The sequence below is a fragment of the Pieris napi genome, chromosome 22, assembly GCF_905475465.1.
Source record: "Pieris napi chromosome 22, ilPieNapi1.2, whole genome shotgun sequence".
NCBI classification, from domain to species: Eukaryota; Metazoa; Arthropoda; class Insecta; order Lepidoptera; family Pieridae; genus Pieris; species Pieris napi.
Window position 1 is genome coordinate 2,368,280 of NC_062255.1, and position 24,994 is coordinate 2,393,273.

A 24,994-nucleotide genomic window follows, 5' to 3' on the forward strand; every position below is an offset into this window, starting at 1 on the left:
GTCCTGTTGAAACCACATTTCAGTGATATCCATGTCATCAATAATAGGCCAAAATTTAGTGGTTAACATCTCGCGATACCGTGATCCATTGACTGTTACCGCATTTCCAGCCTCATCTTCGAAAAAAAACGGCCCAATCACGCCTCCAGACCACATAGTGCACCACACAGTAACACGTTGAGTATGCAAAGCCTTCTCAATAATTGCTTTAGGATTTTCAGAAGCCCAAATGCGACAATTTTGCTTGTTGACGTACCCTGACAAATGAAAATGGGCTTCGTCTGAAAAAATGATTTTTTCAGAAAAACCAGCAGGTTGTTCCTGAATGAACTGAGCGAATCTGCGGCGATTTGAATGGTCGATCAGCTTTAATTCCTGCACCAGTTGAATCTTGTAAGGCTTCAAAGCCAAATCCTTTCGCAAAATTCGCCATGTTGGGCTTTTGGATAACCCCAATTGTTGAGAACGTCGTGAAATTGACAAATTTTGATCTTCTTCAACACTGTGGCTCACGGCGGCGATGTTTTCTGTTGAACGACCCGGTCGAACACGTGTTGGTGTTGGCACATTTTGTACCGAGCCTGTCGACTCAAATTTCGCGACCAAATTCTTAACAGCGGTCTCAGAAGGACGATTATGCTGGCCGAAAATATCACGAATTTTACGAAATGTAACTTTAACAGAACCACCATTTTTATAGTGGATTTGAATTATTTTAATGCGATTTTCGAGCGAAATTGAATTCATTGTAATAATTGCCAAAGCACCTGCTACGAATACCGCCAAAAACTAAATGTCAAAACTATCACGTTCTCGGTGTTGCCACAATTGAAAAACAAACTTCTTGTTGAAATACCCTATATATATATATATATATTATATAAATAGTAAAGGTTTAAAAAACCTTTTAAGAACACTTATTTTCGAGTCTTGCGTCATTCGTTTAATATCCATTAAATACATTTCATTTAAATGTACCTTAACTTTCTTACGTGCAAAAATACAGACAATTAATAGATACGCTCATTTTTCTAAAAACAAAATACATTTGACAAATAAATAATGCATGAAGTGTGATTATGTCAAACGTCGATATATCCTTTGACTGAAATCTGAATATCACAATTAAGAGATGTGACTGAGACGCAGAGTCGCTCGGCTCAATGAACCGAACACCAATTATTGCAGGCCACAAATACTTAGTGATGTGCTATTTTGTATTAACCGATATTTGTAGATTTTAGGTCTAGGTTTATATTAGGAATAAGTAGTAGACATCGACGTGAACAACTCGTTCTTATTTCTCTCAACTCAACTCAACTCTTTATATTCCTTAAAACGGTCGGTTGTGGAACGCCACAACCGAGCGTCTTAAGGAACGACGTTCATTTGGAAGGAGAGCCTTAGTTAGCCTCCAAGAAGCTTGGTATGTACACCAAGCCCTTTCTGTATAAAGCTAAATTCGGCCCCACATGTGCTGTTTTCACCTCTGGGTGGGATATCCCCAGTACCAGCTCCTTTCACTTGACCGTATTCAACGAAGAGCGGTTCGAATCGTCGAGAACTAGTCACTTTCCGAGCGGCTTGATTCCTTGGCGTTGCGTAGAGAAGTGGGGTCTCTCTGCATCTTCTACCACATTTACCATGGAGAGGGAAGGGTAGGTCTTCAGAGGAATCATCTCAGCATTCGTCTCCCTCTCTCCTCCGTCCCAGGAGCTGTGGACATAGCATCACTATGAATTTATGTATATAAGTAGTACTTTGCGTGAATTCCGTCTTCTACTTCCTTTTAGAAGCCAGACCAGATCCCGTCAACCCCATAAAATACCGCAATGTAGGTATGACTGTTGATGGTGGCAGCGGCCATTTTGTGAGCTCGTTGGCTAAATAAATAATTTACCCATTGCTGCATATGGTATATTATGAGGGATGAAACCCGGACCAGCAAGACATTCTTAATATCTAAAATATAAAATTCTTGTGTCACAATGCTTGTTCCCATACTCCTCCGAAACGGGTCAACCGATTCTTATGAAATTTTTTATAAGTCTGAGAATCGGCTACGATCTATCTTTCAAATGCCTAAATATTAAGAGTGGATACAATTTTTTGTTTTTATTGTTTGTGATACAGCATACAAAAATACATACAACTCTTAATTTTCCCCTCTAAGATCAACCCCTATTTTTTTATTATAGTAGATAGTTATTTTAATTGAACTAAATTTTTTTTTTATAGAAATAATAATATACATGGCAAAACGACGTTTGCCGGGTCAGCTAGTTAAAATATAAAAAAGGTTACACTTACGTAAAATCACGTTTAACTAAAAATACCGTTGATTAGTTTTGACGTGACTTTTCCTTATTTATTAAAAGTTTTCGCATCAGTAAACTAATGTCTCTTGAAGGATATCTCGAAGTACAACTTGGAAGTACCTTGTGAAGTTCAAGTAATAGAAGCAACTTGGTTAATTAGCTTCGCCTGACCGTGCTTGGAATTCAATAAGTCTTATATAAGATTTAATAAAAATCCGAGAAAATGTGAAAAAAAATGTCCGTACAGTGCGCACTAGAAACATAAATAGGTATAAATTAATATACTATGCATATTCTAACCGATATATAATACTCACTGTTGTTTTATACGTTAATTAAAACAATTAAATAGCATATTAACTAAAAAAAATATATACAAACATCTTAGGGATTTAGCTAAAAGCGGCCATTTAAGTATTACGTAAGTCTTATTTGGTGATTACGTCAACAGTAATTATTTACTTTTTTACACATAATATGTATTACCCACACGCAGAATTTATCTAATAATCATACCGGTGTAAAGTTTAAAAAAATATTTTTTTTTAAATATTAATTAAACATACTCTGGACTGAAATTTGCTAGGCAACCCATATGGATTATATTTATTGACATATTAAATTAAATATAAAATACGTTTCATTAAATAAGCATCTCGGTGAAGGTCGTTGTATATCGGGATCTTATACTAACACCCCACATACCTACACACGTTCACGTACATACCATCACTTTCACACCATCACACAACACAGCCGAATTACATAACTGAATTTCATAATTTTTATTGATTTCTCCTTTCGTAAATAATTCCTCTTTGGCTATATGCTTAGTATAATTGTTTTAGGATTACGAAATAAATAAAACTTATATTACAAACACTTTTTCTTCTTGAAAAAAACATATCTTAACTAGGTTAGGTACAGACGATAAAAAAAACAATATCTCTCATCTAGCTTATATTAGAAGAATTATATTTCGCCGCAGTTAATAAAGCTCAGATGAAAGCCTACGTGCTAAGAATCCGTTATTAGACAGAAGACTCCCCTTTGAATAATCCAGTCAATTGTCTATTATAAGGGACCAGAATTATTAAAATATTTGGCATTGTATTTAGGTCGTCTTATGACACGGCTGAACTATTTCAAAACCTACTAAGGGCGAATAATGACAAACTAAATAACAACATAATCAATAAAAATTAATTTCAGTCAGTGGCGCTACAACCCCTGTCTCTGCCTCCGATAACAGTATTTGTTTCGTGTTCCTTTGTTTTTTTTTTAATTGGACTTCTGTGCCTGACATACGCCGTCGACTTTTTGAATCCAAGGTCTTACTAACGATGTTTTCCTTTACCGTTTCAGTGCGGCACATAGGCGGAAACTCCATGGATATACGACAGTGAAGAACATAATAGAAATAATAAACAACAGCTTTGAGAAAAACAGAGAGTAAGCAGATTTTACAATAAAAATAAATATACGAAAGTGGAAATGGGCGGGGGGGATATGGCAAGAGGAACACAAAAGTACTAAACTGTGCCCAAGGTACAATAAACAAAAAAGAGAAATGCAACTTAGAAGGTGGATAGACCAAATTTAAAAAACAGCAGTTGGTACATGGCAGTCTGGCACATTGCAGAGAGGAATGGCGGGATATGGAGGAGACCTTTGCCAAAAAAGGGCACACAGATACTTAAAAGAAGATTGGAATATAAATGTGTTTCAATGTAAAAGTATCTGAATTAAAAGGCAGGCAGGTAAGGTAGCGTTACGTTGATTAATGGACAATCTTCTTCAGTCCATTCTGACCATTCAGGATCGCTATCAACATTTGAATCAATATCGTCTTGCTTCTGTACCTTCGATGTATATGGCTTACACAACTTTGGTTTGGTTTGCTTTTCACCAATATAATTTACTAGAAAGAATTTATCATAGTCTTTATTTGCTGCATTTATTCTCTTATGACCCTTCTTACGCATGTGTTCTTTAAGTATCGTCCTATCTTTAAATAAGCCTTCACAGTATATGCACTGCAATCCTTCTAATTTTGTTGATAAAAAGTCTACAAGATCATCAATAAATATGAGATTATCTGGTTTAGCAATATGAAAATTGTGTTTTTCATATAAATGATTCAAATAGTTTGCTCTAGTGTCATTTGAGATATACCTACAGAATAAACATTACGTACGTAATACTTGTACGCATTGTTGCAAGACATAACATCTTGCTTTCCCTAAGCAAACAATACTAGCACAAAACAACCATTATGAAACCAGTAATAATAGGCAATATACATTTAAAACTCAAAATTAATAATCAACAACGCTTTTAATATATTTATTCTTCATGAAATATACAACCATAATCTTATTGCAAGCTGGAGGCCGAAAAAATCTAAGCTATGACAGTCTGCACTTCTCTAGTTCTAACTATATAGCATAGAAAATCATTTCAAAGGCTGGCTATAGAATACTACTGAATTATATTGATTCCAATGCCTTCAATTTCCATGAAAATTGGTTCAGCAGATTGTGAACACACTTTGATATAAATTGACATTTCAATCACTGAGCACAGCCATAGCCATCTCTTTAGATATACTTTCAGACATACTATTTGTTTTATTAGCTTCTTGTTCATCACTAGACCACCAACTTTCATCATCATCATGAATAAAACATAGGAACAAATCATCTTCATATGTAGGAAAGTAGTATTCTGGCTGATCCCACTTTTCCTTTTTTAGAACCCAATGATTTGTCTCTTTAATATGCTTTTCTAAGTTCTTTTGATCATCAAATTTAGTATCACATGATAAACATTGCTTTAAAAGTATTTGGCGTCTGATATAATTAACTATTTTCACTTTGTGGTAGAAATCCATTCCATTTGTGGTTTCTGTAAATGAAAACTCGTGTAGGCATTTCATATGTTCCAATATGTTTTCATATTCATTTTCTGTATGTTCACATAGAAGGCAGGTGATTAATGGACAATCTTCTTCAGTCCATTCTGACCATTCAGGATCGCTATCAACATTTGAATCAATATCGTCTTGCTTCTGTACCTTTGATGCATATGGTTTACACAACTTTGGTTTGGTTTGCTTTTCACCAATATAATTAACTAGAAAGAATTTATCATAGTCTTTATTTGCTGCATTTATTCTCTTATGACCCTTCTTACGCATGTGTTCTTTAAGTATTGTCCTATCTTTAAATAAGCCTTCACAGTATATGCACTGCAATCCTTCTAATTTTGTTGATAAAAAGTCTACAAGATCATCAATAAATATGAGATTATCTGGCTTAGCAATATGAAAATTGTGTTTTTCATATAAATGATTCAAATAGTTTGCTCTAGTGTCATTTGAGATATACCTACAGAATAAACATTCCTTTAGATAGTTTCTGTCCTCTCTCTCAAAAGCATGCCTTTCTAGAAGTTTTTCCAGTTTTGATTGTCTGAGATTTGACCTTATTTCCTTATCTTCAGGTAAAACATCACTTAGTAGAAAGTATTCTTCATTTTTGGACTTAGTACCATCAGGTTTGTTATCCAAAAGCATAGTTGTACAGAAAAATGGCAGGTTTTGATCTGAAAAATATATATATCAAAAAGTAAGTTTAATAAGTTAAAAGGTGTTAAGAATGTTTCATAACTCGCAGAGTTCTAGCTAATCATAAATGTAAGTGAAAGCTTTCAGCTTTTATAAATATATAGAAAAATAAATATACTGTGAGCAAATGTTACCTAGACCTAAGGTCAACTTTAATAAGCATACAATGTATCATACATTAAGTAGTTTTAACTTTATGTAATTTAGAACTAACACGCTTTTTGAATAAAGTTAAAAAAGTACCTTTAAATCTTGACTTCCAAAAATGTATGTAGTTTGGAAGATCGGCTATTTGGTTGACATCGGCAATAACGAGACGGTGCTTCATGAACAAATGTGTAAGTAAATCTTTCTCAGAAGTAGGTAAGATGTATTTTTCATCACAAAGAAGACAGGCACATTCTTCTGGATCATCGTTCTTAAAAACACTTGGTTTATCCACCTTTTGATGCAGTGTTAGGGGCCCGAAAAACTGTTTGTCGGTTGAAGACATTATTACATTACTTATGAGTGATATATTGCTTTTCCGAGTAATGAAGAATTGTGTACTAAATACTAAGGTAGCTTCAATTATTATTCCAGTTTAAATTAAGCAAAATTCTGAACTTCACACTTGTGACTTCTTGTGATTCCTTGATTCCAAACAACAGTCTTCAATGTCACTGTCAGACAGCTGACAGTTACAGCTGTCCGGGTCCTCAAAAGTGAAATGCCAATGCTAACATCATAATATTATTATGAATATATTATATTGTAATATGTTATGAAAAAAAAGTATAATAGTTATAAAGAGAATGTCTCATGGGTATTACGAATATTTTTAATATTTAATCATTTCAGTGATATATGCCATTAAAGAAGTTTTACTTCAATCGCGCGTAAAGGTTACACGCACAGACTTTTTTATTTTAGTAGATAGTTATTTTTATTGAAGTAAAATAATGTTTCCTAGAAATATACTTAATATACATGGCAAAACGTTTGCCGTGTCAGCTAGTGCCTAGTACTATATAGTTGAACTATGTATAATATCTTAGTTCAATTTTATATTAATTGAGCAGTGTTTACCAGCTGTCATTATATTATAACTGAATCAGATTAGTAGTATACCTCGTAGGATGAGTCTCAATAAATGAAACATATTTTGTTGGGATATAAAAATCATTTTATTGTTCTAAATACTAATAGATATTAAAATATTCAATTTTCACGTAAATATAGTAGGAACTTACAGTTTGTTCAAACGTATTATAATCAATAAATGCCACAATTTACATAAATACTTAGATTATTATCATGTTACGTTAAAAAATGTAATATTTATATAAAAGGTGTAGGCGGGATAATAGATGACAATAAATTATTGTAAAGTTATTTTTAAAAGAATACAATATAACTAAAATAAAAACACATTAATCTAAATGAAAAACTCAATACATTATTTCATGCCTATCAATAAAGCATATTTTTATTTTTATGGGAGATACTTTGTAGTATTTAACTATTTAAGTACATTTCATTCTTTTTAATTACAAAAGCGGTTTTATATATATACCTTTCATGGCACAGTAAAAAATATTAAAGCATTCTTTATTTCAAAATATGAAATAAATTTTGATAGTTATCTGATACGGGGCCCGAGACAAATGCAATAGGCGTGAACTACCAACGCCAAAGAAATTCTTATGAAAATGGTCACGTGACCAAGTAAGCTAATGTAATTGTGTCACGCATGTCGTAATGTGTTTGGCTCGGGCCTTTGCTAGCATTAGTGTATGTAGAAAGTCGAAAACTTAATTTGTATGAAAATGACAGTTCGTGTCTACAAATTACTACATACACTTCAGTTAAGGAATCTTGACTAAACCCCCTAGTTTGATCTTTAAAATTTGACTTCTTTGAAGTCTTGAGGCGTCTCCATATTCTTAGCGCTTCATAGTCTGTTGACGTGTTAAGGTGTTGCCATCTCATGATTTCATTTAAAACAGAAAACAGCGACAAAAAGCTTAATTAATTAACTAATACTGATTCACTATTTATGACACACTATTATTAAACATTAATCTTTACACGACGCGTTTGTGTCTGCATATAACACCTTGTATGGTACCGGACTGCCCTTCGTAGATGCGACCACTTGAATGGCATATTTGCGACCGGACTTTAAACCGAAGACTTTTTGTACTATTGCTCTGGTCCTGAAATAAAACATAAAAATAATCATTTTCTTTAGATAAAACACATCAGTAGGAGCATTGTTTGCCCTCATTTAGGGCAGTAACACATATGCCCGGGGTCTCATTTATTCGCGGGTACTAAGGTTCGGGTGATATGCCATTAGCGCTAATCACTAAGCCACGAAGGCGGTATATTCACGGGTTCAATGCTGCTTTAAAAAATAAATCAGTGGCGCTACAACCTTTTTAGGTCTGGGTCTCAAATTTCTGTAAACGTTTTATGATAATTTGTCAATCTAATAGGAAAGTAGGTGATCAGCCTCCTGTGCCTGACACAAGCCGCCGATTTTTGGTGTCCAAGGTTTCGGTTTCCTCAGGATGTTTTCCTTCACAGTTCGGACTAGTGTTAAATAATAGAAAGAAAGTCTGCAAGGTGAAGAAAGTGCAAGAAAGAAAGGTGCAAAGCCGGGGATCGAACCTACGACCTCAGGGATGAGAGTAGCACGCTGAAGCCGCTAGGCCAACACTGCTCTCAAAGCTGGAGCTTAGTCAAGATTTTAAACTAACTTACGGCGTTCGTTGCATGTGGCTAATACACTGTGCTTTTGTTGCGAATCTCTTTGACAGTGCGCAGATAAATCCGTCGTTTTGCGATGTTTCACGCGCTATTATGCAATATCTGAAAAAGTGTTAATAATATATAATAAAGTCCTGTTGGCAACGTCTTCATCGATCATTATTTTTGTGATAGTCAGTGTAGATCGAATCAAAACGAAAACATATTGCTAAAAATTTCACGAGCTACGTAAAAGATAGAGATATAACATGATAATTAAATATATATTAAAGTTATATAGTGACTATAACACATAATATAATAAATTGTTAAACTTTGCATATTACTGTTTTTGTCTCTTTTATCAAATAGTACCTATTAACACTGTGACGAAAAGAAATGAATGCTTAAGTTGAAACGGTGTATAAACGATTTATAAATTTACACTTCTGCACAAGAATTAAATATTATTAACAATAAACTTGGGGAGGCCTTATTGCTATCTCTTTCAGGTTAGCATTGTTAAATAATAATAATAAAATCATTTATTTTCGAAGAAAGTAGTACATTCAAATTGATTAATTATAAAAATCCTCACAATCAGCCATATAAAAATAGGCATGCAAGTGTCATAATAATTATAATTTCGTTATAATAAGAATAGTAAAGTTATTTATAATTGTTGTCAAAACTTTTGGTCTAAATACTCCACTTTAAAAATTTAATACCCATCCTTTTGAAAGCATTACACGGAATAGAAAACAGTATTAAATAATTGTTTAGAAACGCAAGATTATTATATAATACAAAAAATATGTATTTTTAAATTAGGAGTTATTCATAGCAATGTATATTTTTTGTAACAAAGGACTCCAAATAGCTTATCAGCCGGCAGGCCAGAAGCTAAGCAGGGGAGTGTCAAATCTCCCCTTTCCTAAAAAAGGGACTATTTTTACTTAAACTTGGCGTCTCCCGGAAAAGCCCTCATGACTCAAGTGAGTCAGAGCCCGCTGTCCGGTAGCACCCACGTCACCTCTAGTGCTTTTCATCTTACTGACATATTTGACAATTCTGTGGCAGAATTTTTCCAACTGTGATCTGTGCTCGAGCAACATGTCGGGTAGCCCATCCCAGGACCAGCCAGTCTCGAACTCCAGATTGTATAGTGCTTTTCATGAAAGAAGTCCCGCGGTGATTTTTGGAACTAAATTTGACAGGTCGGCAATGTTGTCATTCGTCGATGTTATCAAGTTCGTTTGTTGTGGTAGATTTTTGTGAATTTTTAACTAGCTTAGTGCATTTTAAAGATTGATTACAATGCCAAAAGTTGTAAAAAGTTCGGCTCGAGAAATTATATTAAAGGTGAAAGAGTTCTGTGAAGCGGAACATAAGAATCAAGGTGTTTTAATACCATTAAACAATGTTCGGAAGAGAGTTGCCGCCATAACAGATACTTTTTAGAGTTGCCATTTAATATTTTTTTGCTATATTGGTGGGACTTTTATGATATAAATTCGTTTTTGCGACAAAATTTAATAAATACATAACGTCATGAAACTAGGTTACTGAAATTAAAACATATATTACATAAGCATTATAAACTTAAAGTTACTATTATTTTTAATTGTTCATAATTTAATTGCAGGTGTGTCACAGAAAACTGTAACAAGAATTACAAATGAAGGTATAACAGCGGCGTGTACTTCGAAAAAAATTGTAACCCAACAATAACGCAAAAAAACTCTGAATAAAAAATTGTATTGCTTTTATTTACCCTATTTTCTCATCTTTTCCCTGTAAGTAGGTAGAACACCGCTAATATAAATAAATAAAAATATTTTACATAACAGAAATATTGTTTCATCGAAGTATGCAGAAAATAATATTATTTGAAAAATTACATCTGCTAAATATAAATAAAATAGGTAAATTTTTGACTCATAAATGGCAACATTACGTCATGCGATTGCAGCGCCGCGTCTGGAGGACTTCTTTCATGAAAAGGACTATACCTGGCTCTTTGAATGAAATGAACCCCTTTGGTCGGTTATGGGTAAGCTTGTTATTGTAAAAATTTTGCCCTACAGTGAATAATAAAATTAATTATAATTTTATACCTTATAACATCAGTGGCATTATGATTCGCTGGGAGAAAGGCCACGTCGACAGATTTGCAAGATCGCCTCGGTCGTAGCTCCCTCACGCCATCTTCCAGCAATTCCGGTGTACTAGCGCCCCATCTTGTAGTGGAAGCTGTCAACTAATTACGTATTCTTGTTAGTCTGTGGTGTCATTATTTTGATACTCCTTGATTGTTTAATGCGCTAAAGTAATGCGTGTAATGTGTATGCAGTGATGCCAACTTGGCGGTTTTCCCGCCAAATTTAGGAGGAATCAATATGTTCTGGAGGATTTTTACGGTATTATATATATATTTGCGTGTTGTTTGTTGTTGTTTGATCGCCGCTTAAATGAACCCATATTATACTGTCAAGGGAAGAAGTAAGCAAAGTTTCACTCCTTTATAATATATGCGAAGCCACGGATAGCTTTTTATTCAAAATTCAAAAATCTTTTAATCATATAGGAAACAATTTGTACACTTATGATCGTCAAAAAAAGAAATGTATACATTTAGTGCCAGTTCTCGAATCAAGGGCGTAGAACGGAAGAGAACTGGCAATACACCCTCCGCCACTCTTTTTAATCGTCGTTTTTTTTTACACAACGTTTGTAAGCAGCTGCAACCATTACACCATGTTCCACATGACATCTTAAGTAATTAATAATAATAACATAAATTAAAAACAAAGACTTATTGATAAAGTTTAGGCATAGATAATAGAATATGCTTACCTCTACAGTAACTGAACCATCTCTATACAATCTATTTGGCATCACGCGCACAACATATCGGATTTTAGCTTCTTCAGAACTGGAATCGAATTGAACAGATCCCTCATCGCTCGTCTCTTGTATTGAGGATCCTACGATAGGAGCCGGTATGAAGAACTTCGAATGGCTAACTGTCAAAAAAGGTTAACGTTTCATGATCTGTGCTCGAATGTGTAACTAGTAAGGGTGATTCAGAAACGAGACTTCGGAAGACTATATATCAAAATTCAATACATTTTTGACGTGCGGAAGTTCGGAGCGTTAATGAATCTTATCCTTAGTTATATTGAAATGATGCTTTAATCAAGTTTATTCCATCTTAGGAACTGTCCAAGTTTCTCCAAGCGTTTGATACGCTTCTCAAAAAGCCGGCTTCTGCTTCTGGCAATGTGAGTGTCTATGGGCGGTGGAATCACTAAACATCAGGTTAGCCTGTTGGCCTCCTGTTACATAAAAAATTCATCAAAATTAGAAGTTTTTGATATACCATTTCTAGAGAATCATATAGGTACTTAGGAAAAGACACAGATGACAGGATTTTTTATTAGTTTTTTTTTAAATAACTTTTTGTATGTTGCTATATCCAACTATAAGCGTAGGGATATAATATAGACGGCGTGCGCCCACTTGTCAATGAGTATATAGGAATAGAAACAAACAAAAATGCTTTCGCACCTCAAGAGTCAGGTAGGTTAAGACATTAAACCTAAATATATAGTTGCGGGGGAAACTATAAATTAGGACACACACATGATAACAATCAAATTGTGCATACAAATGAAACAAGTAAATAGAAAAACAGTGATAATACAAACAACAATGAAATAAAAAGAATTAAACTATTTGAATCAAGAATTGAATTATCTGTAAAATCCCAATTTTGCTCTTATTGGCCTAATGTTTAAATATTTTCACTAGCTATATAAATATTTTTTTCAGATTATATTATGTACTATATCATAACATTATGTAATGATTTAAAACAGATAACGTAACCATTATTAATTTCCCCGTTTTAATTGTCTGTGATTAAAATATGCAATAATGCGACGAAATTGGTATTTCGTTTCATTATGGCTCAGCGCTGGTAAAATTTGTCCATACACTAAATATTTAGTTAAAAATAGTTATTGGGAAGGGATCATATAAGAAATGATTGAATAACGAAGTGATTGTTACATTTCACACGTCATCGCTGACTATTTCATAAGTCAGTCGAGTAACAGGTAAAAATCATTAATTTACTTTTCAGTAAAGAGGTTTTAGCTAAAAAGTATTTGTATAATCCAACCTACCTATATCTTTGATTGCATAAAGGCGTTTTCCTTTAACAATTACTTCAACGTCAACGGATCCTCCACACGTTGTCATTGATAACCACATGCCACTTCCAAAGCCCACTCCAGTCTAAAATTATGTTCACATTTATTAAATCTAAATTTAATTATTATAAATATACTAGCTGACCCGGCAAACGTTTGATTTGCCATGTACATTATTTCTGGGTATCATTTTTTTAGTTCAATAAAATAACTATCTACAATAATAAAAAATAGGGGTTGATCGTAGAGGTGTGAAAATTAAGGGTTGTATGTATGTTGTATCATTAAAAAATTAAAAACAAAAAAAATTATCTAATAAATAAAAATTTAGGGTAGGGACCACCCTTAACATTTAGGGGTTTGAAAGCTACATAGTAGCAAATTCTCAGATTTACTGAATATGAATGAAAAATTTCATAAGAATCGGTAGAGCCGTTTCGGAGGAGTATGGGAACGAACATTGTGACACCAGAATTTTATATATTAGAAGATATACTTAAAGATCATAAGGTCAACAGATTTTATTGCGCAAGTTTTATATAATAGTATCTTACTTTAAAATAATATACAGTTTTCCCCCGGATATCTGTTTTGAGCGGAACATTTTCTTTCAACCGCTTCGCGGTGGACGTCCTCGGTCGCACACTGCCTGTTGCTAGAAGAGATCCAGCTCTCCGGTCTCTTGCTATGCCAAATATGCTTACATAGTAGGTCTGAAATAAGAGTATAATTCAATTTAGGTAAAGGATACCTAAAAACCAAAAATCGACGGCGATTGTCACATAAAGGCGAACTAACTTTATTAAAGCAAATATATTATGTTGAACCATAAAACAATTCGGATTTACTGAAACCATACCACTGGATCATGTCATGGGCGGATAGAGAATTTATGGGGCTCTGGGCTAATACGGGGAAGTCCCGCGTAATAGACGAAGCGACAGGGAATTCCCCGTTCCGTTCGATAGACGCGCATCGCGGAGTTGATTGTAATTGGGTATTTATAGTGCAAACTGCAAAGTCTGTTTAAATATGTTTAGGGTGCAAACCTGTTAGCTGACCTATCTATATATATATAAATGTTATGTTGGTTTGTGTACGCTTCAAAAACTCTAAAAGTTCTGCATCTGTAGATAAATTTTAGTAGGATATATAATCCGCAACAAGGATTGTTTTTGGAACGAAGTTCCTTATCGCGCGTTGTGAAAGGGGGCTAGACGGCAAAAATTCTTACGAAAAGTTGTCACGACACTTTTTTCCTATTTGCTATTGTAATACACCGGTTCTCGTCCGATCACCGAAGTTAAGCAACGTCGGGCCAGGTCAGTACTTGGATGGGTGACCGCCTGGGAACACCTCGTGATGTTGGCTTTTTTTTCGTCGTAAGATTCGTGTCGAGAAAATCTATCATACTGTTATGATACTAATTAACATATAAATTAATCGAAAAGAATTTCGTTCCATCCGGGTGTTCCTTGACACCTCAAAAGTTTTTTTATCTATATTTTTTTCCTTTTTTTCCACAAGCATTGCAAAATTAAAGTTATATGAAATGTTTTCTTTGTTTTGTTTCTTCATCTTAACCATTCAATCACAAATCACAATGTTCCACAGCGAAGCATGGTAGGGAACAGCTACTATAATATAAAAACTAAAAATTCACCAAATTTAATTTTGTAAGTAGGTAAAAAAATACACAGTAACCTGGTTCTATCTGTACTCATCTGTTCTCTTTTATCTCAGCGTAAATACAATCTGTTAAAAGGAGATTAAATACTTCTTCAGTTAGGAGTGTGAAAATCGATTGAGTACGAATAAGTTAGTAGTAGTTAGCGGCGATTAAAAATAGTGGCGGAGAGTTTATTGCCAGTTCTTATCTTCCGTTCTACGCCCTTGATTTGAGAACTGGCAGTAAATGTAAGATTAGAAGCATTTCATATATTTTTTTTGACGTTCATAAGTGTACATTGTGTTACTATAGTTATATATAATGAATGAATGAATTGAATGTAACTATATATTATATATGTTCAAACATAAAAGCGATATAAGAGCTAATATACCGTGCTGGGGTCCAAGTTTTCTATGAGATGATGAGTTCTGTCACCGACGCAGGCAATCATGGGATCATCACTGGACACTCTTGTGCTGCGACCTGCAAATTTATTTATAATAAACCAAAATAATTCAGAACCCCAGGTTTGGAAGCAGAATCATTGTACATATGTATGTTACTGATGGTCCCATTTCATTTTTGTATTATACAATAGGTTTAACTTGTTGTACCAATTTAAAATTCTTGTTAATTAATTAGGGTAGTGAGCTGTATACGGAGGTAAAACAATAATTAAAAAACCCCAAAAAAATATACTGATATCATTATTTTAATATCTGGTTCCTGATATACTCAGGCATATTTGTTTTTACACATTTTTGTTGCCAATTTTTGCACACCGGTTTCCATCTACAATGCGATAAATGGCAACATTCATCTAGCACCAGAAACCATTAGCAACAGCGATATTGCTGCAAAAACTCTCTAACTACACTGGGTCGAGGTACCTTTATATTTAGTTTAAAACAATTATTTTATTAAAAAGCAACTCTATCTGTTTAGTGCTTTTAATTTTCTTAGACAAGTTTGCCCTACAAAATCCATCCTTTCCATCTCCTTCCACAACACAGCGCTTTTAAAGGCACTTTCTGCCGCGCACCATCTCTTTTTGAAACCACCTGCAACTTAGGGACCTTCAGTGAGCGTACCATTCCCTGAAAGGTCGGCAACACACACGCTAGCCTCCGGCGTTGCAGCTACCCATGGCCGGCTATTGTCACTTTATTTAAAGTTCGCTCGTTTGGCCCAATGTAAACTTCCCTTACAATGTTTACCTTCTTTCTTTTGTGGTGTGGAGTAATGAAATTTTTTTTTGACTTACCAAACTTCTTCCTCCGAAATACATTCTTGAAATTCCCCTCAAATATGTCAAATCTGTCGATCTCTATAGAGTTTTCGGAGTCTCGCGATGTGTTGTATCGGGTCTTGCGAGTTTCGTTTGGTTCTTGATACCGTCTGCTACAGACACTCGTGTCGTACTGGGCTGCACACAGTGAAGTATAGTTCTTCCTGTGGGATGCCACTACGCAGTATGACGTCACATGGGGATCTATTGGACTGAAAAAAGTTTTATTTTTAATTTATTAAATTTCGATAGTAATATATAATTTAGTAAGTTGTGATATCAAGTAGGGCCCGGGGAGCTTTGACTCTGCCCTGCCTAGCTTTTTGGCGACGGATCTGCCTGGTCGCATGTCTGATAAGCTACTATGACCCATACATACATCCACTACAATCCTAGTAGTAGTATTATTGAACACTTTATGTAAAATATACTTTTCAGTAAACTGGAGCAAATAAATCCCAAGGATTAGGATCATTTAAATGCTCTAAAGCTTTATTGATCAACTTACGTTTTACGAGAGAAAATTCATTGGGAGTTTGTTGTAAAAACGAATACATTTTCCATATAAGGAGTGGTTTATCTTTAGGAGCCTGGTTGGTCGTACGTTTATTACTAACTGTGTTTAAAAAGCCATCAAATTAACTGTATCGGATAAAGAATTTTGTCAATCCTATTGAATTACATTAATGGTAAGATGATTCCCGTTTATAGACTTTACTATTTAGTTAAAAAAGTTGCAAAAACTTGCTTCAGCTATGAGCGAGAGACATATTCTCAAGTATAGATAACGATCATACATATCTAGCAACACTTTTCTAGCGTAAGATTGTCACTTATTGATATTTCTATTTAGTAAAAAAACTAAGTTAATTAACTTAAATTTAGTAAGTAGTTAAGTTTTTAAAAATTGAATAAAACAGTAGCGCCACGACCATTTTTAGGTCTGGGCCTCGGATTTCTATGTATATCTGTTTCATGATCATCTGTTAATCTAATGGGCAAGTAGGTGGTCAGCCTCCTGTGCCTGACACATGCTATCGACTTTTTGGGTCTTAGGCAAGCCACTTTCCTCTCGATGGTTTCCTTCATCGTTCGAGCGAATGTAAAATGCGCACATAGAAAGATAGTTTATTGATGCACAGAGATGAGAGTCATACGCTGATCCCACTAGGCCAATGTAAAGTTTAGTTGAAAGTTTTTTTTATTTATTTATTTTACTAAAAAGCTTAAGTTTAATTAACATGCTCATATCTAACAAAGTGTTCATAAATAAATTATAAATTACATAATTTATTTAAGTAACAAAAATGGAGCTATACATAACTTTTGTTTTATAAGTCAGGCAAAATTTATGACAAACTGTGAAAATTATGTCATATGTTATTAGATTTTAAATTAATGAATAGAAATCCTCTTTTTTATCTTACTTCCACTAACAAAACTATACATTAACTAAGAAAATGCATTTCAGTAAAATAAATTACACCAATTAACTTCAATCCCAAACGTAGTGGCATATCTCTATTCATATACATTAACTTTAAATCAGAACCGAATACGGTCGCAAAAGTACAACGGATATAAAAATACGGAGATAAAAATATTTCGGAGCGAGTCTACCACCTCATGAGGTACGGGAAATAATTGCAGCAACCGTTTCGAATATGCCTGCAAAGTTTGTTGTTATGCGTTATGCGTTATGCGTTATTTTACTGTTTATGTTTTTAATTTTTTTTTCGTGTAAAAAACATGGATAATGAGAATAAACTTCTTTAAACCTAAGTATAAAGTTTCATATAAGTGCACTAACTTTATGTAACGCGTTTAAGTATTAACACAAATCGTCTGCCCTAGGCAGTAATTGCTAGAATTAAAACAGAGGATACATACACTTTTATGAGCAATTCAAAAGATTAATTAACGAATAAACGGTACAAATGCATTCCTATTAACCAGTTAAAGTGAGAGAATCGAGGCAATTTATTAAATTGTAATTATTATAATAGCAGCCATACACCAGGTAATCATTACAATTAATAACGACTAATTAGAGAGCGAATCAGAAAAACACATCCTCAAATGGCGTTATTGGTCTAGGCGATTATCGAACAGTTAGTGGAAATAGTCGCACGCGCACAGAATAGTCACCCATCAAGTCCAGTTAAGTTATATGGTTAAGTTATCAAGAAAGCGGCAACCTATAAGAACTTGCTATTAAATTAATTAATATCACTACTTTTTAAATTCCTCAAGCGAACAGTGTTGGAGGACAAAGCAGTTGTTTTAATAGCTTTTTAATAGTTTGAGCAGTGTTGGCCTAGTGGCTTCAGCGTGCGACTCTAGTAGATTCGATACCCGTCTGTGCTGAGACTTTCTTTCTATCTGCGCTTTAATATTCGCTCGAACGGTGAAGGAGACCGGCTTGCCTTAGGCCCAAGTCGACGGCGTGTGTCAGGCACAAAAGGCTGATCACCTAGTTGCCTATTAGATTGAGATGAGAAATCTGAGCCCCAGACCTAAAAAGTTTGTAGCGCCACTGATTTATTTATTTTATTTTTAATAGTTCATACAAAACAAAAAGAGAGGAAAAATCTAATTATCTGCACGTATTATATTTCGCTGTTCAGCTGTTATGGCCCGCTACGTATAAACGTGATATACACAAAAACTACAGAGCGGATTTTTATACGGTAACAATAGATAGTGTCAAATCTAAGGAAGGTATATGTGTATAATTTAATATCTGTTTATGTAAAATATATTGAACATAACAATTAATGTTAAACAGAAAACCACGCGGAAAAGCGGAACACGCTGGAAGTGGAACACATGAATACTCTACAGTATCAACCTCCTTTCTAAGAAGAATATTTGACAGATTGACAATACTTTTTAATATGACATTGGTAATAAACTAAAAAAGTATTGAAAAGGGGGCCTCATAGCCTAGCGGTCTTATTAAGTGGCAGCTAGGTGAGGGGTACCGGGTTCGATTCCCGGTTCAAGGGTAAGTTTTAATTTAATTTAAAATTTGTTCTCGGCCTTTGGGAGGGTTGTGCGGTACCGGGTGAGGGCCTAAACCGTACATGGTCGAATTTCTAAGGCAAAAAGCACGAATTATAAAAATCTTATACTTGACGCTGGCTAATGCACAAACCGTGCCAAAGCCGTTTAAAAAAAAGGTATTGAAATAATGTAATAAAAAAAAATATTATTTTCGAATTAATACTAATAAAGCCCTTTCTTTATATCCAGTTCCATTCCAATTTCCAAATGTTGTTAGTATATAGTAATAATATGTTAGTCGGCTATGGATATAGAACCCTCTTGGATAAAGGCCACACAAACTCCACATGCCTCTATCATTGCCAATAGTTTGCCAGTCTATTCCTGCTATTTCAATCAAATCATCAGCCTACCTTCTTTCTGGCCTGCCCGCTTTTCTTTTCCCGGGGGTGATTTCCCTTTTTTTATCAAAGGGAATGCAGTTCCGCACAGAGAGAGAAACCCCTCCAACTGTCAGAAGATGAGGCAAATTGGGTCCGCGTTAGTACTGAGAGTCAACTCGTGACTAGGTGCCTTCACGCACATCCTGCCGCATTCGGGTTTAATGACTTGCAACATTTTTTTTGAACAATAGGAAACGGACAGGAGACTCATCTGATGTTAAGTGATACCGCCGCCCATAGACAGGCGTTGCCTGCCTTTTAAGAATAGGTACGCTCTTTTCTTGAAGTTGAAATGGTTCGTGAAAACCCTAAAAAACGTTCAGTTGTCGGACAGACGTCGAAATTCCACCCATATCGGGTGGATTTTCTTATTTTACCTCGACGTCCGTAATGAAACTCAGCTGCAGTTTTAATCTCCGCTCTCCGTGGTAAATGCGGTAAAAGATGCAGAGAGTCCCCACATCTCTTCGCAATGCCAAGTGATAAAACCGCTTGGAAAGAGACTGGTCGTTGACGATTCGAATTGCTCTTCGTTACCGTCAAATGGAAGGAGCTGGTACTGAGAAGCTCCCGTCTATAAGTGAGAACAGTACTCCATGTGGGGTCTACTAAACTTATTAAAAAGTTTGTTACCGTTAAACTATACATTTATAAAATTAATTGAATTTAAAACTGTGCCCTGTTATTATTTTTCAAATTAAATCCCATTCGCAATTATTGTATCAGTGTACAGCGCGTGCATAAATCCTTTTCTATTTTCGTACTCAAAAATAATTAACATAAGACATTAAATCCCTTATCAACAATCGAACAGAAACTCGTATTATATTTAGTTCAGCAACGCGGTTGCGCGCGCATTCATTTTTATCTAATGAATGACAATGACAGTTTATTATTTGACGGCCAATTATCTCACAAATTAAATGCCTATTTTAAGCAAAGAAAGATATTATTTGAGTTCACATTTTTGGTTAACCAAAGACTAAGTTACTAATTAAGTATTGGTGTTAACTTTGATATTTAGTATTTGTTTCTTTTTTTATATATCATATACCCCTACATAGCAGTCTATCAGGCAGGTCTGTGGCCGAGAAGCTAGTCAGCAGGTACTGTCAAAGTCAAAAATCATTTATTAATGTAGGTAACACCATGTATACTTATGAATGTCAAAAAAGAAATTTACATTAAATGCTTCGAATTTTACATTTACTGCCAGTTCTCAAATCAAGTTCTCAACTGTCAAATCCCTTTCCGAAAAAACCTAGGGGTTTAGCAAATAGAGTCCCTTTTTCTGGTGAGCTTGGCGCAGCTGCGACGATTAACCAGTTAATAAAATTAAGACGGAAATGCATAAAAACATAATTTAATTATTTGTCCCAACACAAATTTAAAAAAATGTTGCCGGAAAGAGGTCGCTATTAACCTTGCACTTTTGCAAATCTTATAAATTAACCACAGACAAACAAACCGTAGCACCATAGATATATACGAGAAGCGTAAAATCTATTAATTCCCAACATGCTCAGGCAAAAAGTTGAAAGAATCATCCTTGCCTCTTCATTCTATCTGGGTAGGTTCCTACCTAGATACGGATTACAATATACACGTTATGAATTTAAATGTTGTTAATTATTGTTTCTTTTTTATTTGTACCAAAAATCTTGACATAGCAATGTTCCATAACACAAATCATAGCGCGATTTAGGCTATGACGTCATTATTAATGCGTTTTTCATAAAAACCTTTTTGTTAAAAAAAAAACTTTTTATTCAAAGTTTAACGGCCAGTATACGCATTTTATAAAAACTTTTTTTAAAACAACGTAAATGTTAAATATATTTTCGGTAGGTCGTAAATTCTTAATACCTACCCCCAATTAAAAATTATCCCCATTTTATCAATTAAAAGTAATTATCCTCACCGCTCACTAGACATATAATTATTAGTTCATTAACCAGGTCAGCGAGGTGTAAGTGCGGTGGCGGTTGATGTACGTTCAGATATATGTTAAACTAGCGACCCGCCCCGGCTTCGCACGGATGCAATGCTGATACTAAATTCAAAGTGCTATAAAGTATAGGGAGAACCGCGGCCTCCGAGGCGCTGCGTCCCGCAATTTTTAAACTTGTAATATCTTCGAAATATTCATTTAAATCATATACTGTAAAGGGCCATATAGATCTATATTAAATGAACAATGTATTCAAGGTATTTAATTGGTTAAGGATTAATGCTGTATTGGTTAAAATCGCTTCGAAAATTAGCCATTATTTGTCGTAAAAAGTAAATGACAAAAAAAAGTTATTGTGGGTTATCCATAAGAGATAGACATATACCATCAAGGACTTTTCTGTAGACCTTTTCAATGTGTACAATACTTAGTACATTATTTTGATAAAACTCGTAGGGTTCAGCCTGCGTTTGCAATGTTAGCGGAAAACATTTAATTATTTACTACATCACATTAGAAACCTCAAAAATAACAGTACTTCTCCACTATTTAATCGATGTAATTATACATATAAACCTTCCTCTTGAATCACTCTATCTATTAAAAAAAAACCGCATCAAAATCCGTTGTGTAGTTTCAAAGATTTAAGCATACAAAGGGACATAGGGACAGAGAAAGCGACTTTGTTTTAAACTATGAAGTGATGAAACACTTTGTTTAAATCTGGGTAACAACTGGCTTTAATTGTTTGAAACATGAGCTTATAACTAAGATAACATTAGGGGTAGTGGGATTGCGATGCTGGATTAACAAAAAACTAACATGACTTATTGAAGAGTTCGTAAATCGAAGTGACACTTATTAGTTACACTCAGTTATTGTTTGTATTGTAAGTCTGGTGAAAAGTAAAGGTCTCATATTGACTTCTAGTGTGCGATGATTGTTTTTATTTTGTTTGCGCTTTTATTCAATAAAATATCTAATATAGAAAATTCTCGTGTCGCGGTGTTTGTGGTTAAACTCCTCCGAAACGGCTCGACTGTTTGTCATGAAATTTTCTGTGCATGGGTATGTTTGAGAATCGGACAACATCTTTTTTTCATCCCCCTAAATGTTAAGGGTAGTCCATCCGTAATTTTTTTTTTAATTTGAGATAAAAATTTTATTCTTTATTTTTTTATGATACAGCATTAAAAAATACATACAACCCCTAATTTTCATCCCTCTACGATCAACCCCTATTTTTTATTATAAATGATAAACATGGCAAAACGACGTTTGCCGGATCAGCTAGTACATGTATAATATATAATCGATTAGGCTATATATTACATATTATACATGTACTAGCTATATAATATATTATAGGTCTTTCTAGTTCTTCCAAAACCTACTAAAGGCTACCATAAAAAGTCACATTCTAAAGACCTTCTTTAATTTTTATTTACCGTCATAAAGAACTCGAAACGTGGTGTAGAATTCCGATTAACTCTCAAAGTAATTTTATCGTTTATAAAATCTACGCGTGGCTATGATACAGGTTAATACAGCACAAATATGTTAGGAATGCAGATAATCTTCACGTTACAATGTAATTGAAATGAGGAGACAATCAATAGTTATTACAGGGCAATTACTATTTTTATTTTTTAATCTCGTATACCATGAGGGTTCTGCTATGGTTAATTATCTTAAGGGCTGGTTACTCACGATATTTAATTTAAAGGAATTTATCCATGTGCTTCATTTAAGGCTTATCTTAGTCGGTTTAGGGAATAATCGTGTTGTGTGTGACTCTACTCCCAGTGTGTCCCAAAAGTCCCTGGGAGTAGAGTATTATTAATTAAAAAAAAACTTTTTGAAGCGAAACTTCTTTTCATACAACTGGGGCAAATCTCGGAGGCTCCTCTGAGGTTAAGTGATGTGATGATAATATATACTCACACTGACAGAAGGCTCGCGAGTGCGTTGCCGGCCTTTTAAGAATTGGTACGCTCTTTTCTTGAAGGACCCTAAGTCGAATTGTATATTTTTAATTTAATTTTGTAAAAAGGAGGGGAAAATGTATTATTATTAAAAAAACGAGTGTGTACTGTACACGAACTAGAAGTTATACTTTAAAAAAAAAATCTTTTCAAATATTCTATTCTACGTTTGTAGAAAAAACGACACCAACAATACAAAAAAGGTATTTAAGACATTGCATGTTTTATGATAACGCATTATCTAGTTAAATAAAGTTTATTTAAATATTATCACAAAATAAAATGTTGACTATAGCTAACTTCAGGGTGGTTTTTTGTGACGGTGTGCGCGCATCGTAAACATTTACTCTCATCATTTTTCCCTAACGCGCCATAAGAAGTATAGCTTCAAAAAACACATCATAGCTCATACTAATTGACAGTTGTATTTATATACACCCAGTTACGTACTTATTAATATCATCTGAAAAGCAAATTTTCTGCTAATATCGCAATGTTAACACGTCTTAAGCAATTATTACCAAAAAGGGTGTGTAGCGAAAACAGCTTGATCTGCTAAAACATCGCGCGTAGATTTTATAAACCTAAGTTCACAATTGTAGTTTCAATTGTGAACGTCATGTAGATTGGGTAGAGTAGAGATTTGAAAGGGAATGACAAAATACATTTTTGACGTACGTCAATGTCAGATGTCAATTTTTAGATTTCTTCAGGATATTTATTTATTTATAGGTTTGACAGGTTTGATTTTGATAGGTTAATAATATAGTATTGTCTTTTATTGACATAACCTTTACACATTTAAAGCAAACACCAAAACAGCTGTACAACACGCGAAACGTCGGTTACATTTAAAATTATGTAAAATAATTGTAAATTTATAATAATACATAACTTCAATCCGGTTAAAAAGTGTATTCTTTAAAGGTTAATAATATGTCGTATATTTTATATGACACGGATATTGTAGTTGACTTAAATGTCATTGAAGTGACATCGATGAATGTTGCTGGCGGCATCTATTTCCCCGTTAGTAATACTTAAAATGGCGTAATGTACAAAAATTTTCCAACTTTTTCTTCTTTTCCTTCCTCAAATTTCCTGTTTCATTTCAAAACAAACAAATGTACGCAAAACTGTAATCTTTTAATTACTATTAATCCGTTGAAATATATGCAAAAAAAAATATTATTATACAAAAAAAATAATTAGACCTCCATTAATGACTACTAGTCTAAAAAATGCCAAACAAACCACAGAATATAGCCAACTACCACAGATAATAATCGCAATAGATAGTTCCCAGTGTAAACGGCGCCTTGTTAAGTCATATCGTGTCCATGTATGGCGTATCATAAATTCATCTATACATGTGACGAACTCCCGACAGCATGGATTTATGGTTTGTGAGAGTATAACGGTGCTAACTTGACAGGTTTTTACGTCGTCGTCCAGTTATGATATGAATTAAATACGGAATTTAGAGAAAATGCCGCTTGATTTTCTTACGAGATTTATACTTTGTACAACAAAAGAATTAAAAGCTCTTTGATAATGGTATTATAGTATAATTGAAATGCTGAAGAGAGCTACTAACTATAATTTTGGGGCGATTTTCAATTATATACCGAGCTCAGCCTTGCGATTCTGTAACTCACTTTTCGAACTCTCGCAGCGGTTTTCGCAGCGGCGGTCGCAGCGGCGGTCGCGCTCAAATCAGTCGTGAAGCAATCATTTTACGATTTGGCATTCT

The 24,994-nt window shown here is 34.2% G+C and overlaps 2 protein-coding genes across 2 annotated transcripts in view; both read right to left on the minus strand.

The window, feature by feature from the left end:
• Positions 1–4,603: 4,603 nt before the first annotated feature.
• On the minus strand, positions 4,604–6,589 carry LOC125060752 (zinc finger protein 277). The gene is made up of 2 exons (XM_047665795.1): positions 6,190–6,589; positions 4,604–5,924 (listed from the first exon to the last, which is right to left on the minus strand). The coding sequence occupies exons 1-2, from the start codon at positions 6,437–6,439 to the stop codon at positions 4,888–4,890; spliced, it is 1,287 nt and encodes a 428-aa protein (XP_047521751.1). The 5' UTR covers positions 6,440–6,589; the 3' UTR covers positions 4,604–4,887.
• Positions 6,590–7,119: 530 nt separating this feature from the next.
• LOC125060748 (protein NDNF-like) overlaps positions 7,120–24,994 on the minus strand; it is a 36,947-nt gene continuing 19,072 nt past the window's right edge. Inside the window, exons 6-13 of the mRNA XM_047665788.1 lie at positions 15,833–16,068; positions 14,960–15,051; positions 13,451–13,609; positions 12,870–12,981; positions 11,536–11,705; positions 10,797–10,939; positions 8,695–8,802; positions 7,120–8,144 (exon numbers count right to left, since the gene is read on the minus strand). Coding sequence (XP_047521744.1) covers positions 8,006–8,144; positions 8,695–8,802; positions 10,797–10,939; positions 11,536–11,705; positions 12,870–12,981; positions 13,451–13,609; positions 14,960–15,051; positions 15,833–16,068 — 1,159 coding nt within the window. The 3' untranslated portion in view covers positions 7,120–8,005. The remainder of the gene's footprint in view (positions 8,145–8,694; positions 8,803–10,796; positions 10,940–11,535; positions 11,706–12,869; positions 12,982–13,450; positions 13,610–14,959; positions 15,052–15,832; positions 16,069–24,994) is intronic.

Bases quoted from the DNA above. Each gene is read 5' to 3' on its own strand.
- LOC125060752 (XM_047665795.1), bottom strand. From the start codon at position 6,439: ATGTCTTCAACCGACAAACAGTTTTTCGGGCCCCTAACACTGCATCAA. The intron at 5,925-6,189 runs GTACTTTTTTAA...TATATTTTTCAG, and splicing joins TTGGAAGTCAAGATTTAAAG to ATCAAAACCTGCCATTTTTC.